Here is a 12,639-nt window from a genome sequence, read left to right on the forward strand (position 1 = left end):
ACTCATGCATCCCTTCCATCCAGGCAGGAGTTGGAATCACCACTTCCTCGGCCTGCACACCCAACCATCTACAAACAGGACTACCCACCTACACGTGGCAGGGGAGACAAACACAAGGCAGCACTGCTCTACAGCTTACTCACTGCAAGGACAGAGGTGGGAGCATCTGCTGTCTGCAGTGTCCCTGCTCACACCCCACACCTCCACGAGCAGGTCTGCAACTCCAGCACCTTCTTCTGTCCTCTCCCTCATCCATCTACGGTACAAAGGAGCAAGAGTATTTTAGAGGACCCCCACGCAACTACTAGCAAATTGCCCTCTAATCCACACTGCTGACAAAGTTGAGCAACAACAATGATACCACACCCTCGTATTTCAGCCTGCATATTGTGAATTTATAATACTTTCCACTTTCAAACAGCACCAATTTAGGCAGCTGTTGAAAGAACATGCTTCTCATGTGGCTGTGCATTGCCTCCTTTGGTCCCAAATCCAATTAAAATCTTAAAAATCATAAAAACATTTGGTAAACACAATCAGTAACTCATACTATTGTTCAAAATGGCTGATTTGCAAATAACACAGAAAATGCAAACTGAACCGAGTTTCACATTAGTGATGTCTGCCTTTATCAAATGTTGCAATCTCTCGCTACTCAGTAAACACAGTGGATGTGTTGGACACTCATACTTGGAACTGACTTTCAAAGCTAATGTAATAAGCAGTTGTTCACTAATTAAAAGACTTTTTTTTTAAGCAATAATAAATCAAATCTGAAGTACAAATACTTATACAAAATTTGGTATGCAAACCAAACAGCTATAAAATACCTATCTCAGCTCTTAGCTAAGCCCTAAGATTTTCAGCTAGAAACAAAACTGAAGTATTCGGACTAACTATAAAGTCATACTACCATGAAAATATTGTACATGCACACGCTATACGGCATGGCCCACAATCAGGCACTGCTTCTGGGAACAAGGGATCCCCGCAGCCCACTGCAGCTTCTGATTGTGGTCCTCACCATCACTAGCACCAGCACAAAGCAAAGGAAAAAAAAATTCACACAAACTGCCCTAATTATGTTTTTCCAGGGGTGGACACTGATGAGAACTCTGGGAAGTCTCTATTTCAAGGATGACTTACATCAAAGCAGAAAACCATAACAGCCTTTATGTGAAAATCATTAGTACTAAGTGTAATACATGTCATTGCCTTTTTCCTCCCCAATTAAGGAAACTGAGTCCTTGGCAACTGAGACCCATGCCAGAAACTGGTATTTACAGTCATTTTGACTCACAACAAGAGTGACCACCACAATTCAGTGTTGTGTTTGAACAAAGGTAAAGTTCAAAAGACTGATAATGCAAACCTGTTGACATGAGCAAACTCAACAGCTTTATTTCTTCTGCTCTGAAAGCTGACTACTCCTCTTTCACACTTTTATGATTCTGCTGCACTTACATTTTCTGTCGCTTTGCAATGCCAGGATGATAATTTTATGTATCTCATTCTTGCCTGCTATGAAAGCATATGAACAGCATAAACCCTTTTTTTGCGGTCTTTAAGTTCTGTTAGGGAGCCTTCACTATTAATGATTCACGGAATCTTAAACTTCTTGTCAAGGGACAACAGCCGATGGTCACAACCTCTACCTGGAGAAGAATATGAGCACTGGGAATTGCCTAAGTTGTCTGACTTTTTTCCATCTTTATATCAATTAACTACAGTGCTCCACAGAAATTTTCAAACAGTGGCAGCTCTGGGTTTGTATCCCAAAGGCTGCAGAGGATCAGAAACACACTTTTAAGGTCATTACAGCACTATTGCTTACTTTCTTTGGTAACAGCTACCTATTATTAAAGCCCATATGATTTAATGGGTACACTGAAGTAGACTGGAGCTCAAAAGAACTCGATTCTTGCAATTCAGCTGCAACATGCTGAAAATGACTTTTTTCCTCTCTATTTCTGTCTCTTTTTATCATACCTACTCATATTTAAAATGACAAGACCACTCCATATTATGTACCGGTATAGCATGATTTTTAACCAAATAACCTCTTAACTAGCATGGTCCAAAAGCACTATTTGAATAGGATTAATCTAATTGCCTGTTGCTACCATTACACTAAGCAACTGAACTTTTTTCATGTCCCTCATCTTCCTAATGCTTGCAGCAAGAATCAAAGGGATTATCAATATCTTGCCTCTGTGTCCCCTTGTTTCCTGTCAGAGTTATTTCTTTAACTCTCACCTTGTAAAGAAGGTTAGCTTTGAATTCATTTCCCTCTTTAAAACTTCTGCTCAGCCTGCTCAAGCAAGAGCCACGTGCAACAGGAGCTCTGCTTCACCAGACAACCAGGAGCGAGAACACCTGCGGTTTGATACCACCTACAGCATCTGAAGCCTCGACATGTTAATGCAATGAAAGTCAGCACACCTAAAGTCACTCTTGCCATCCGATACCATGTAATCCTACCCCCATTCTAAGAGTTTTCAATGCTAATAGCAGGCGATCTTCAACTTAAAACGTGATATAGAAAATTATATACATGTTCCCACTGAGACAGGTATATGCATACAGCAAAACTGTTGCATACTCCTGAAAACAAGAACGTTACCTTAACATTGTAAGAATCACTACTGGTAACATGTTGCTACACTACCTACAAAGGAATCCCACTCCAAGACAAAACCTTTTCACCACAAAAGCCTTCACTTCTCTGCATGAATGATATACAACTTCTGTATTTGAAGTTACACTGGTAAATCCATTGCCAGTCAGCAACATTCACGGGGAAAAATGAGGCAGGAAACCTGTGAATCACTACAGCAAGCCCTAAATGTTGAAAAACGTATGAAAAACCATGCCCACTGCACTGAGGGAATACAGCACTGCTTTTTCTGCTACTACTTTCCGTGTAGTTCACACAAAACTAAGTCTTTCACACACACAATTCTTTGAAGAAAACCTACTTCCTTATATGTCTTTTTAATTGCATCTTTCCACACAACCTTTAGAGATATATTGTTCTTTACAGTTTCTTACAGAAAAGAGCATTTTTCTCCTCCACCTCAAAACTGAACCCCAACTGGGGTTTTTACTTTTTTAACAAAAGTTACAGAACCCTTAAGTGATTTTCCAGCTTGTATTAACATTACATTCAGTAGACTCTGATCCATATCCCTTTCTTTCCTACTATAATTCCAATGCAAATAACATACATCGCTTCTTTTAAAACTTTCATACATGACATGAATTCACTTACAATACTATAAGCAGCAAAATTCCCAGAAGCACTCTTGCATATTTCTTTCAGTTTCTACAACACTAGTATTTGTGACTGTCACAGGATCTCAAGAAGGCTTTTCTATGCTATTCCGTAAGGTGTATGATTACAATAAGCCTTACACAAGCACTTTGTTAGAGCTACTGTGATTTAAACTACCTCCTGGCTAACTACAGATGAGTAAAAACATCTTGTAGCACACAGCAAAGATCAACAGATTGTATGCTGTCAAACAAGGAGGAAAAGTTTTTACATGTACTTAAAATTCAAGAACATCTGCAATCAAATTAGGTATTTGAGAGTCAAATACAAGATGAAAAAGACTAATGCACTTCAAAGATTTACCCTATTCAAGTATTAATTAATATATTAACATGAGCGCTAATATAACAAAAATCCTTTAAAGTGCTTTAAAAATAATCAACACAACACCATTATTGGGAATGCTTAACACACACAGTCTTAAATGCATTTGTTAAAATTTTATAAGAACAGAGTTTAGAATCTCATTTTTAGAATCTCATTTTTAAAGTACCAGACTATTCCATTGAGCGTTCATATATACACACACACATGTACGCACACACACTTTTTTCCACCATGAAGCATAACCCTTTGTTCCATAATCCCCAGTTGTATGTTTAATGATCACACATAAAACACTTCCATCAAAAAGAAAAACCGCAGTTCTAGCATGTTTAATTCTTTGGAAATGAACATCTACATTGCTGAAATGGCATCAGAGTGACAAATGACTATAATCCAATGGCCCAAGGCCAGCAACTTCTATTACAATAGATTTGGCTGTTTTGTACGACACAGCATGTTGCACGTATATCACTAAACAGAAACGAGACTGCTTAGTTTACCTATAAACAAAATCCCACTTAACTTTACAAGTATTTTAACAGCTACATGAATGGAAAAAGCAGTGTGTCTAAGCAACAGCCTACAAAATGTGGATTTATTACTAGGTAAATGGCTAGATCAATTCTAAAAAGTCTCCAAATCAGTGCTACAGTCTAGAATACACAGAATAAATAGCAGTGATTCACAAAACCTGTGGGGTTTATTCTATTATTTGCATGCTGCCATATAGTTCCAAATTTAAGTTCTATGTTAAGTTTTCCCAGACTTTTTTTTTTGCCACCACCACCCCCCCCCAGTTGACCAACCACATTCACCCACTGTACTCTGTGTGGATTCACCATTCACATTTTACAAAGGCAAACGATACCTTCTCGCTACCTAAACTCAAAGCTTCAGCTGCAGCCTGAATTCCCGAGACCATGGAAGCACAGAGCAATGACTCCATAGGCAAAAGTTCCAGCGAAAGGATAAATGCAGGCCCATCTGAGCAATGAAATGGGGAAAAAAAAAAGGGGTTGGTGGAGACAGATCCAGCTTCTTCATCCCTTCAAAACACAAAACAGCAACGTGGCAGGATGGGGAGAAGCAGCAGCTATAGCAAGATGATGGACTCAAACACATCTCTCCAAATCCACCCATCAGCAGCCTCTACCCAGAGCCTCTTCATTTTGTGTGCAGGGTGTCCCCCACAGTTTTCAGTGTATTTCCCGAACCTGACAGACAGAATCCACACTGCCCTCTCCCCACACGCTTCTTCCTGCCTGGAAGAACACTGTAACACATTAGACACATCTGCATGGATGCAAGCAAGCTAGCACAAGAAACTCATCCAGCTGCATAACAATTTTTTAAGACTATTTCTGAGACATCCATTTCCTAATCAAAGTCACCCACAAACACCAGGCAATACACTGCAAAGACAGCACAGAACAAATGCGTACAGACGCTTTTCTTTTTTTTTTTTTTTTTCCTTTTAATTCCTTCTAGAAACAGCAGTGGCTTAAGGGAACATCAAACTACACCCTGCCAGGGAGCAACACTCCAAGCCAGCCATAAAAGAGGTAGTTTGCAGTGCAGTATTTCAGGGAGTCGGATTGCATGCCATGTTCCGAGTTCCAGTTATTCTGGTTGCCAGGCCAGACACAGGCTTGGGAGACGATGAGCAGCTTATGAGCTTGTTCAGCTTTTTCTGAACTCCAACTATACTGGTTTTTACTTCAGCTGGGTTTTGGGGCAATATGGTACATTTAAAATGGCACTGAGTTAATTTGACACCACACTAATGGTGAAAGAACAAAACAAGCATAAATGATTCATTCTGCTATGGTATCCTTTCTTCTGGTTAACTTGTTTTCACAAGATTTATAAATGATGCAATTGTATTAATTCTTTCTATGAAAAACAATAGGAGAAGTGGCTAAAACAACTGTTTATACAGTTCCTAATGTCTTTTTTTTTTTTTAAAGATCTTTAATGGCCTTGATGACAAACGGTTTCAACTATATCCTGTGCTAAATCAGCTCAACATCTGTAGTGTCATACAAAACCTGTAGTGATACAGGTTTACCTGTAGCTCATCTTAATAAAAATAAATCTTACAGATTTTGAATACACTCAGAACACACCCGGAAAACTGACAGCAACACTGAAATCTCTCATTAAATGACTACGAAATAATGACATGGAATACCGAGGTACAAATGACCAGCAATACGTAAACTGTATTACTGTATACTCGTGCTTGCTGACTAGCTGGCCATCCAAAATTAATGCCTCTTGGAAAATATACAATATGGTCATGTTTCATGATTCATTTGTTAGAATGTACAACTGGCTGACAAAATATTTCTGCACACTATTACATGAATCTAATAATTGGCAGAGATCTGACTATGCATTTTAGCTATTAGAAGAGCACGATTTTCTTTAAGACTGTTTTCCCCTGTGTGCCAAAAAAAGTCTCATTAAGGTACACTCAAATTAGTCACATGGAAAAACTACAGACTTTTGCTTAGGACACAAACATAATGACTAAATAATGTTATTAATTTTGCCCTCAGAACAGACAACTTTTATCAAAACCTTATAATAAATAAAAATAAAGCAAGAGGAAACACCTACATGTAAAACTGCATCCCTGAGTTTATCTTCAGGTTCTCCATCCAGAACACTGGAACCTTACTTCAGCATCACAGCACTATACTGCTCTAGAATATGTATTCTCATAAATCCCAGACAGCATTTAAATAAACTGTTTACATTAGGGGGGAGAAAGAAACCCAAAACAACAGAACACAAAACCAGCCTGTGTTTAATGATACCAACAAAGCACCAACTGAAAGATATTCAGATTTGCTTCTGAATTATATACAAATTTAAGCAGCAACCCTCGCAAGACAGAAATACCTACCTTTACCTATAGAGAGGGGTGATTTAAAATAGTGTACGTACAAGTTACTACTAAAGATGAATCTACAATCTAGTTTCATTTACAGCTATGCAGTGCTTCACCATGAACTAAATCATCAGCTGAACTTTTTTTAATTCAAGGTACACCAACTTAATTAAGTACAGACAAAAAAGGTCCTTAATTAATCTAAATCGAGAAAAAAGCTGCAACGTAAAAGCCAGTCTTATCAAACCGACCACACGTACTGATGTCTAGTACTGAGGGGAGGGGAAAGCAATGAGTAAAACAGCTTCCGACTTGGATACTGAATCCTTTCGACCTATGTGCATTCTAACTATCATGAATTAGGACAGTAAAAAAAAAAAAGTCCAAAACTAAGTGAGTTTCCTCCACTCTGATAGAAGAGTTGAAGGATACAAAATTTTAAAGCCATTTTTAACTTTAAACAACCGCCAGAAACTGCAATTGCACTCTGAACACCCACATTATCGAAATCACTTCCCTCTTTCTCTCAAACATAAATAAATCAAGCTGGACAAGAAATGTCATGATAGTTTTCACTGATCACAAACTTTTGTTTATGGGAAAGTCATTGTCAGAGCCACTAAGTGCACGACATTTAGATATGTGCTTTAACTTCAGAAAAATACAGAATTCAGAATAAAGCATCACCTCGTCTGAAACATTTAAATTTAACGAAAGATATTTTCCACCACAAAAGACACCCTTTCTTAACAAAATTACCTTTAATGGGATCAAAGTTTTCTAAGCTTTATTATTTGCTAAAATCAAAAGTTGGATGAAGCCTTGCAAGTAAACACCTCTGTGCACCACACATGCTGCCTGACATCGCTATAAAGCTTTCTGGGAGAAAAACCTTCCAGGAAAGAAATAGTGAAGTTGACCCATTCATTAATTTGCTCTAAGCACAGCTAGATTACATCAGGAATCGAGCTTTTAACTTCCAGAGAAAAACCACGACGACTGCAGGTTTTTTTGTCGGTTTTTAACTCCGTGCACAAATCTTCTGGCTGGTTTAGTTAGTGGGAGTCAGGGCCATGCACACGCACCCCCCTGCACAGCAATCTTGCAACACTCAGCCCTTTGCACCCCAATGCACTGGGGTTTATTGAGTGTTTGGGCGGGGGGAGGATTACTTTACAAATCTCCTTACTCCCTACTCGTTATAGAATCGCTTCGGTCTCTCCCTCCCTAACAAAAAAAAAAGAAAAAAAAAAGAAAAAAAAAAAAAAGGCATGGGAAAAAAAAAAAAGCCATACTACCGACTCTCTCCCAACCATCCCCCCCTCGGGTGGTTCGGGGGGGGCCGGCACCGCCTGCACCCCGCCAAGGGCCCCCACAGGCCTCCCCCCACCCCCCGCCGCTCCTGCCCGCCCGGCGCCGTGACACCGGCGCGGCCAGGACCCCCCCGCGGGGCAGGGCCGCCCCCCGCAGCGCGGCGGGACACCGACCCGGCCGGCGGCGAGCCCCCCCCCACCGCCCCGAGGAGATTCAATGAAGCTGCAGAATCACCCTGGGCCTAGTCCCGGCCACCACGCTCCCCCCCTCGGCGAGCCGCGCCGCGGGGCCCGGCCGCCCCTCGGAGCCCCGCCACGGACCCCCGCAGCGCCCCGGGCCGGCAGCGCGGGGGCGGCCAGTACCTGGGCGCTGTTCACAGCCATGGCGCCCGGCGTCCGCGGGGAGCTGGGCCGTCTCCCGGGCGCCTCACGCTGCTGCCCCCGCCGCCGCCATCTTCTCTCGCACGCACCAGCCGGGCGGGCAGGCGGCGCGCACCGCGCCTGCGCACAGCGCCGCCGGGAGGGGCGGGGCGGCCGGGGCGCCCTCCGCGCCTGCGTGCGGGCCGGGCGGCGGCGGCGGGCGGCGGCGGCCCGGCCCTGGGGGAGGGGCCCGGCGGCGGGGAGCGGCGGGCGCTGCCCTGAGGCGGGGAGCGGGGCAGCCCGAGGCGGGAAGGCGGGCGAGGCCGCCGGGCAGCTTCGCTGGCAGCCGCCGGGCATCGGCGGGGGCGGGGGAGGCGGAGGCGGCGTGAGGCGAGCTCCGGAGCGTGGCCGGCGGCGGGAGGCGGGAGGCCGGCCCTGTGCCGTGGAGCCCGGCGGGGCCGTGCGGCGGAAAGGCAGCTGGGAAAAGCCCGCAAGAGTGGCCGCAGCAGGCCGGGACCATGGTGGGCCCACCTGGGCGCGGCAGAGCCGCCTGGGAGGGCTGCCCCCCAGCCAGGGGTGGCTTCAGTGTTCGTGTCTGAGGGCAAAAAACCTGAAGTGACTAAGCCAATCTCATGATTTTGAGAGGACTGAGTCATAACTGAATACTGAAACCCCCAGGCAAGAATCCGTTAAATTAATCGCTAATTTACTTCGTATTTTTTTCCTTAAAACAACCAAATCCTGCAAAAGTCCGCTTCGGTTGGGAAGCGGGTCTTAGAGAAAGCTTAGCGTTACTGGGGAGGTTGAAGAAAGCCAGAACGTTGTGTCTTTGGGTGTTCAGAAGGGAGGTTTGCTGGAAGCGGAAAGAAGATCCATCCATCCCTCGACGGTCAGGACGTTTCTCTCTGGTCCTATGAAGTGCAACGCTTGGTGTGTGCTCACGACAATAAATGATGTTCTGTATCAGCATCTGTCCCTCCAGCTGACACACCCTGCTGCCGCTCCCTTCCTTTTGTTGCAAGCGCTGCCCTTCTGTCCTAAGGCAGAGAGCTAGCAGTGAAAATGGCTCTTTAGTATTAAAAAAGAGGGGGGGGGGGGGAAGGGAGATGCATGTATAGACTTTTTGCATACAGCATTTCAAACATCTGAAACCCCCTCTCCCCTCGGGAGTCTAATTTACAAGGTAAATAATGGAGTGAAAACCCTTAACATAGCTCATCTGGTTCAAGGCAAAATTCTCTTCTGCCCACGATACTGCCTAAGTACAGACTGTGTTTGCCGGGAAGGCTGCCCCTTCAAATGGCTGAAAATACAAATGAGCACAGTGCCTCCCGACTGAAAACCAGTTTGTTCAAATACCAATGCTGTTAAAAGCCATAGCTGATGGTGAAAAATGATGTGGGCAGAAGGGATGACACTGTCCTGTACTTCAACGGCATTTAAAACGCCTTCAATTTTATCCCTTACTTTACTGTAAAGTCTGTTCACATTTTACCACGATGTTTTGTAGTAATATACATTTTGTAGGTTTTATTGTAATAGCATGCTTTGAGGAAACCTGCTGGAAAGTTTACACCTCACTTCTGTTTTATCCTTCGGTTTTGCCATTTTTAGTGGTCTGTTATTGCATTACTGCTTACTGCGTTCCACAAATTGGTTCCATTTTCTTCTACCCTTTACACCAGCGGCCATGAATTATAGCTCCCAAACAGCATGTTGCTTTTCTGACTTCAAAAACATGGTGCCTTCCTGTGGATCCATGTTCTTAAGATGCAGGGAGTAATGATCCTAACAACATGGTACTGACTTAATTGTTTTGTGAATTATCAATGACATATGAGGTCTGTGGCTATGGAAATAAAGGATTGTCCGACATTAGCTAGTAAGCTGAGTAAACTGCTCCCAAGTTAGCTGCCTCCCAGTAACTACTGTAATTGTTCTTACTCCACTGCATTTGCAAAGTGCTTGGGAATGGCTCACCCTTCTGTACCATACCGTGCTCCTCCTGATTTCACTATACCATAAGACCTTTGCTCATGACAGCGCCCAGGAGGTGAAGATTTATACATATGACTGAAGCAACCAGGACACACACATCCATTCTTTCAGGAGCAGAAGGGACGGAGTATCTTCCTGTAGTGTTGCAAGAACGGGTTGATCACTGCTGTCCACATAAAGCTTCCTCCTAGTGCCGAGAGCTTTAGGAGCTCTGAAGACTATTTCTTCAGAGATGCATAACTTTTATCCCAATAGTTTTCTGGGTGCAATAGGGGCTTTGCTACTTCTCCAGTCATTGCAGTAATGAGATTCAGCGGGGGAGGAAAAAAAAAACCAACAGTCAGCACTGTACTGTGTTTTGGGGGGACCAAGACACGGAAAGCTAAGGTGCCTCCTGTGTAGAGAAAAAAAAAAAAAATATTTAAAGCACCAGGAGCCTAAGGGACTGAAGCAGTACCAGCCTCACGCCTGTAACAGCACAAAAATAGTGTTCGGGCAGAAGCTGTTTACACTTTACCTGCACAATTGCCTACCATGAAGTATTTCCAAGCAGCAGTCATCTGCCCTGGTTGGATCTCAGCGGGGGACTTCTGCTCGTGGTCAGTTGGCCTCTCAAATTTCCCGCTTTCAATAGAAAGTCAGCCTGCTCTGGGTCAGTGTCCACGGAGGCGCCACTGGCATGGCCCATCAAAGGCAATGCGGCAGCGTCGGGGCCACAGCGACACCGTGGATCGGCCAGAGCTACACCCAGCAGTTCTCGCAGTGGGCACGGGGGCACAACAGCTGTTACACGTGTGGTGCCTGTGGCCAAGGAACAGAAGTCGCTGCTGAAGGAGGTCCCTTTGCTGCTCATGGTTGTCATGAAAGATTTTTACAACCCCCTTAAAGCGCTTCTCCTTCCTTTACAGAACTTACTTAGGTCCTTCTTGTTGAACCTCTTTTTCGGACAGCTGTTTGCGCTGGATAGTCACTCCTGAGGTTTTCCCAAAGCCCCACTTCAGAGTACAGAAACAAGCTTGCAGAATAAGTTTTGAATTTTCGGTGGCCTAAATTGCACAGGCCGGCAACAGGCATCCCGGTGTTCACAAAGGGAAGCCAAGACAGCAGCAGCGCAAGGATGGTTATGCAGGTAGAAGCAACGAGCAGAGGAGCACAGGACACCAATACGAGGTGTTTCATTTGAAAAATGCATAAATGCAAACCTGGCTTCTAACTCGGTATTCCTAGATTTGCTGAAAATTTGGAACAAATAGATTTAATTTGTCGACGTAAAGAACTTAAGCATGGGACAAGCCTTTTAGTAGATCATATGGATGTTTGACTCAATATGTGTTTCGGTTACCTATGCAGACCTTTTGGCTGAATTATTTGTGACATCCACCCCTACCTTAAACACGAGCCTTCTCTCTTCTCATGCAATCGTCTTTTCTAGGGCTGCAGTCTCAAAAGAACCTGCACATCTCTATGTCGTATTCTGTCACTGAACCCAGCATGATAAAAAAAAACCAAACATTTTTTTCCCCAAGCTACTCAGAGTTCCAGAAAAAAACCTATATAATGCTAAAAACCACGTGTGGTATCACAAACCAGCTGCTGGGCTGTCCCCCCCCTCACACAGTGGCGTTATCAGAAGGGAGAAGGAAATGGTAAGCAGCTGGCCCTGGTCGATGCTCTTACTCACGCTCATCTCCAGCCCGGCTGGGGATGCATCTGCCCTGACCCGGCCTGTAAGACAACACAGCGCAGCAAGTTCATGAAGGGGTAATTAGATTCTCATTCATTAGTCCATTCATGAGAACTGAAAACACGACAAGAAACTGAAATAAAATAATACATAAAGCTTGTCACGCTAGGGTTGGGGGTTTTTTCTCCATAGGAACTTCCTGCTGGTTAAAGCTTCATTAAGACATACCAGCAAGATAAGAATCAGAACATTTTTTCTGCAAGTTAAACTGCTTCTTGGAAAGAGTACTAAAGGTTAAATTATTTCTTTAAATTCCCTAGACATAAGACACTTTTTGCTGTCACTTAAGAATACTGAATCCTAAACAGCACATGGAAAATTCACCAGTATTTGGAAGCAAGATGTCTAATCTCTTACGGAGAAAGACAGACACTCAGGCACGTTTTTCTCAGTTTAAGATTTCAACTCAAGAACAAAAATATTTCCAGCTTCTTTCTCAAGCCTTCAAAACTGCATCTCACACCACAGTGTAATTTTTCCGCAGGGTATCTTGAGGGATTTATGTTATCTAATGTCAGTGTTACAGGCAGCAGCTCCTTGACGTGCTGATGCCAAGATACAGGCATGGGAGTGTGGAAAGAGAAAACCTGACGTTTTTGGTAGCTGTTTCGTGTCAGGTAAAATGAGCTTTCCTCAGAATGCAGCAACAGAAGCCTTTTTAAAAATG

At 43.7% G+C, this 12,639-nt stretch overlaps 1 protein-coding gene across 1 annotated transcript in view; it reads right to left on the minus strand.

The window, feature by feature from the left end:
• The window catches only part of USP10 (ubiquitin specific peptidase 10), a 52,762-nt gene extending 44,396 nt beyond the window's left edge, over positions 1 to 8,366 (minus strand). The window contains exon 1 of the mRNA XM_037408774.1: positions 8,234 to 8,366. Within this exon, the coding sequence (XP_037264671.1) occupies positions 8,234 to 8,254 (21 nt within the window). The 5' untranslated portion in view covers positions 8,255 to 8,366. The remainder of the gene's footprint in view (positions 1 to 8,233) is intronic.
• Between the last annotated feature and the right edge of the window lie 4,273 nt (positions 8,367 to 12,639).

The sequence above is a fragment of the Falco rusticolus genome, chromosome 15 (genome assembly GCF_015220075.1).
Source record: "Falco rusticolus isolate bFalRus1 chromosome 15, bFalRus1.pri, whole genome shotgun sequence".
In the NCBI taxonomy this organism is placed as follows: Eukaryota; Metazoa; Chordata; class Aves; order Falconiformes; family Falconidae; genus Falco; species Falco rusticolus.